At 34.7% G+C, this 2,973-nt stretch overlaps 1 protein-coding gene across 1 annotated transcript; it reads left to right on the top strand.

Moving 5' to 3' along the window:
* The first annotated feature begins 463 nt into the window (after positions 1–463).
* LOC139850145 (putative F-box protein At5g55150) lies at positions 464–2,631 on the top strand. The gene is made up of 2 exons (XM_071839732.1): positions 464–933; positions 1,483–2,631. The coding sequence occupies exon 2, from the start codon at positions 1,507–1,509 to the stop codon at positions 2,629–2,631; it is 1,125 nt and encodes a 374-aa protein (XP_071695833.1). The 5' UTR covers positions 464–933; positions 1,483–1,506.
* The last annotated feature ends 342 nt before the right edge of the window (positions 2,632–2,973 follow it).

Here is a 2,973-nt window from a genome sequence, read left to right as displayed (position 1 = left end):
GGTAAAAATTCGTAAGTTAAAAAAATGGAATGCAGGTGGGTTTTGAGTTTGATTTGCAGGTGGATTTGATTTGTTTGATTTAATTAATTAATTTATTGATAATTTGAGAGAATAGATATAGATATATAGATATAAATAGATGGATATAAATGAAAGTCCTTTTAGTTGGGTTTCTTCTTAAAGAAGATGAAGAAGAAAGGTTAAATACCGAAAATACCCTCACATGATTCAGTTTTAACTGAAAAAATTAACAGTGTTAGTGAATTGGACTATTCTTGCTTCACTTTTACATCACAAGGACTATCCACACTCAAAACAGCAACGTTGTCTATCCATGCTGGCTGGTATAAATCACAGGGATTATCCGCTCAATTTTCTCTATCAAATTTTACCACTTGTAGAATTTCACTCTATCCAACTACCCACTTGCATAACTTCACACTTTTACTAGAAACCTGCAATTCCTATCACAAACCGATTAGAATAAAGGGGCTGAAAGTTCAACAAATCAATATTATTTCTTCCATCTAATAATTTCGTTTCTTCAATTAATTAACACAACAAGCCGTCCTATTTAAACAAAGAGGCTGGAAGAGGTTCAGGTGGTGGTCGACGGAAGTTCAGGTGGTGGTCGTCGGAGTTTCAGGTGGAGATCGATGAAGCTTTGGGCGATGGTCGATGAAGTTTCAATCCGTGGTACTAGTCCAGATCTTCACTCGTTGTCACAAGTTTGAGTGGGTAATATGGGAAAAGGTAATAAACACTTAATTTGTATGTGAAAAAGGTCTTGTAAGTAAGTGGACCAACCGATGAAAGCCCAATAAACATCGAAACCGACATGTTCGGTTGTCGGTTGGCTTATAAAAGGAAAGGGGAATCGTTGCAAAATTCGGCTTACAACAAAACAAACAACTTCGATTCTACGTGATAAAGGTATGCTTCTGGTGTTCAATATTTGTTAATTTAATTTTAATTTTTAATTAATTAATACTGTAATTGTTAGTGTAAAAATTGTCGATTATGTTAGGTGTTGTGTAGACCTTGGATTAAGGTTTATTGTTGCATTTATGATTACTAAATAGAGAATTTAAGTTAAGTTTCAGATTTATCAATTCGAGGTTGTAGTGTAAACTAAAGTTAAGATTGGATTGATGTCGTTACAATATGATTTAATTAATTGTAAATTCGTTAATCATTAATTAATTGAAATTTGTTGTTGGTTTTTAATTTCAAAGTTATCTTTGTTTGGGGTCTGCTTTCGGTGAGTATATATATTTATTATTTATAATGGATGTGATAAAATTGCTATAGATTATAATGAATATATGATATGATGTTTAACCTTTGAAATTGAACTTCTAAAAGATTCTGTTTAACGAATCCATGCTAATATTCTTTTAATGAATTATTGTTGAATGAGGAGTAGATTAATTGATGTATTGACTAAACTATGTTAATTAGTAATTAACAATCTTGTTGCAGGTTTTGAAAACAATTTAATCAACTATGGATTGGTCGGATATGTTGACCGAATTGCTTGCTATAGTCGCAAAGAAAAGTATCAAATTTTGTGAAGATGATCTCTGTTTCTCTAGCGTGTGTAAATCTTGGCGTTCGGCTGCGGTACAAGTTGCAACCAATTTCCGATACCCCAATGGGCTTCCATCGCGGTTGCCATCCCTTTTGCTTGCCGAGAAATTAGAAGATAACGAGTTTCGCCAGCTGTATTTACTATCAAACCAGAGCATCCACAAAATACGACTGCCAGAAGCGTATGGTAAGTTTTGTACGTCTTCATGTGGGTGGCTCTTAATAGTTGGAGATGATACGGCTATTAAACTCATCAATCCATTATCACGTGAGATCATCAATCTTCCAAGGGTCGACACCTTTCCGGAATTTTCCGAATCTTCTTCTAAATGGGATCAAGGGATTCGCAAGGTGCTCTTCCAAAGTCAATCGCTCGTGGTGGTTGTGTTATGGGGATGTTTTCGTAAGTTAGGGTTTTGTCGTATTGGAGATGACAAGTGGACATCTATTGAAACAAGTTGGGGAGGGAGTATATACGATGTAAATTTTTACGATGGGCGAGTTTATTATTTTGATCGTAAATTACACATACGATCATGTGATGTTTATGGGGAAGAAAATAAAATGGTCATAGTTGATGTTTCACGGCTACCAAAAGAATATTATGATGCAGATGTGATAGGAGCTTATGTTATAGGAGTGAACGATGATGACGAAAGGAAGAGATTGTTGGTAGTTATCAGAGAAGTAGTGTACGGTGATATACATGATTCTAAGTCACGTAGTGAGACTTACAAGACAAACAATTTTCGAGTTTTTGAGTTTGATTTAGAAAAGATGAAGTGGTCAAAAGTGAATGATTTTGGTAATAAAACTCTATTTTTGGGATATAGTTCATCGTTTTGGATAGAGGACGCTTCAGGTGTGATCAAGGGCAATTGCATATACTACACTGATGATGTTTTTTGCTACAAAGGTAGCAAAAAAGGAGGAGGGAGGGATATGGGGATTTATCATATGTGCGACGGAACTGTTGAGCCTTACTTCACTGGAGAATCACTTAGCAAAATTACCCCACCAATTTGGCTTCAGTCGATGTAATTTTTATACACATTGTATTATTGTGGTCGTGACTATGTTAGTTCAGAGAACTTTGTAACAAGTCTCTACTCTACACACATATTTGTTAAATTAGATTGAACTTATTATTAATGCTGATGCATACAGATAGCATTTGTCTTGCAAAATTACCCATAAGTATCTATAATTGTTGGAGCACCTTTGTTACCAAGATCTATTAATATGCTAAAGACTCGCACACATATTTTTAATGAGACTTGCATCTTTTATAGAATGAAACCCGTAGTCATTATTGATTACATTGGTTACTATTTATAGATTACATTAAACTCTAGGGAACTCTAAACCCACAAACGGGCCGGT

The sequence above is a fragment of the Rutidosis leptorrhynchoides genome, chromosome 5 (genome assembly GCF_046630445.1).
Source record: "Rutidosis leptorrhynchoides isolate AG116_Rl617_1_P2 chromosome 5, CSIRO_AGI_Rlap_v1, whole genome shotgun sequence".
NCBI lineage: Eukaryota > Viridiplantae > Streptophyta > Magnoliopsida > Asterales > Asteraceae > Rutidosis > Rutidosis leptorrhynchoides.
This window is presented reverse-complemented; position numbering and strand designations above follow the sequence as displayed.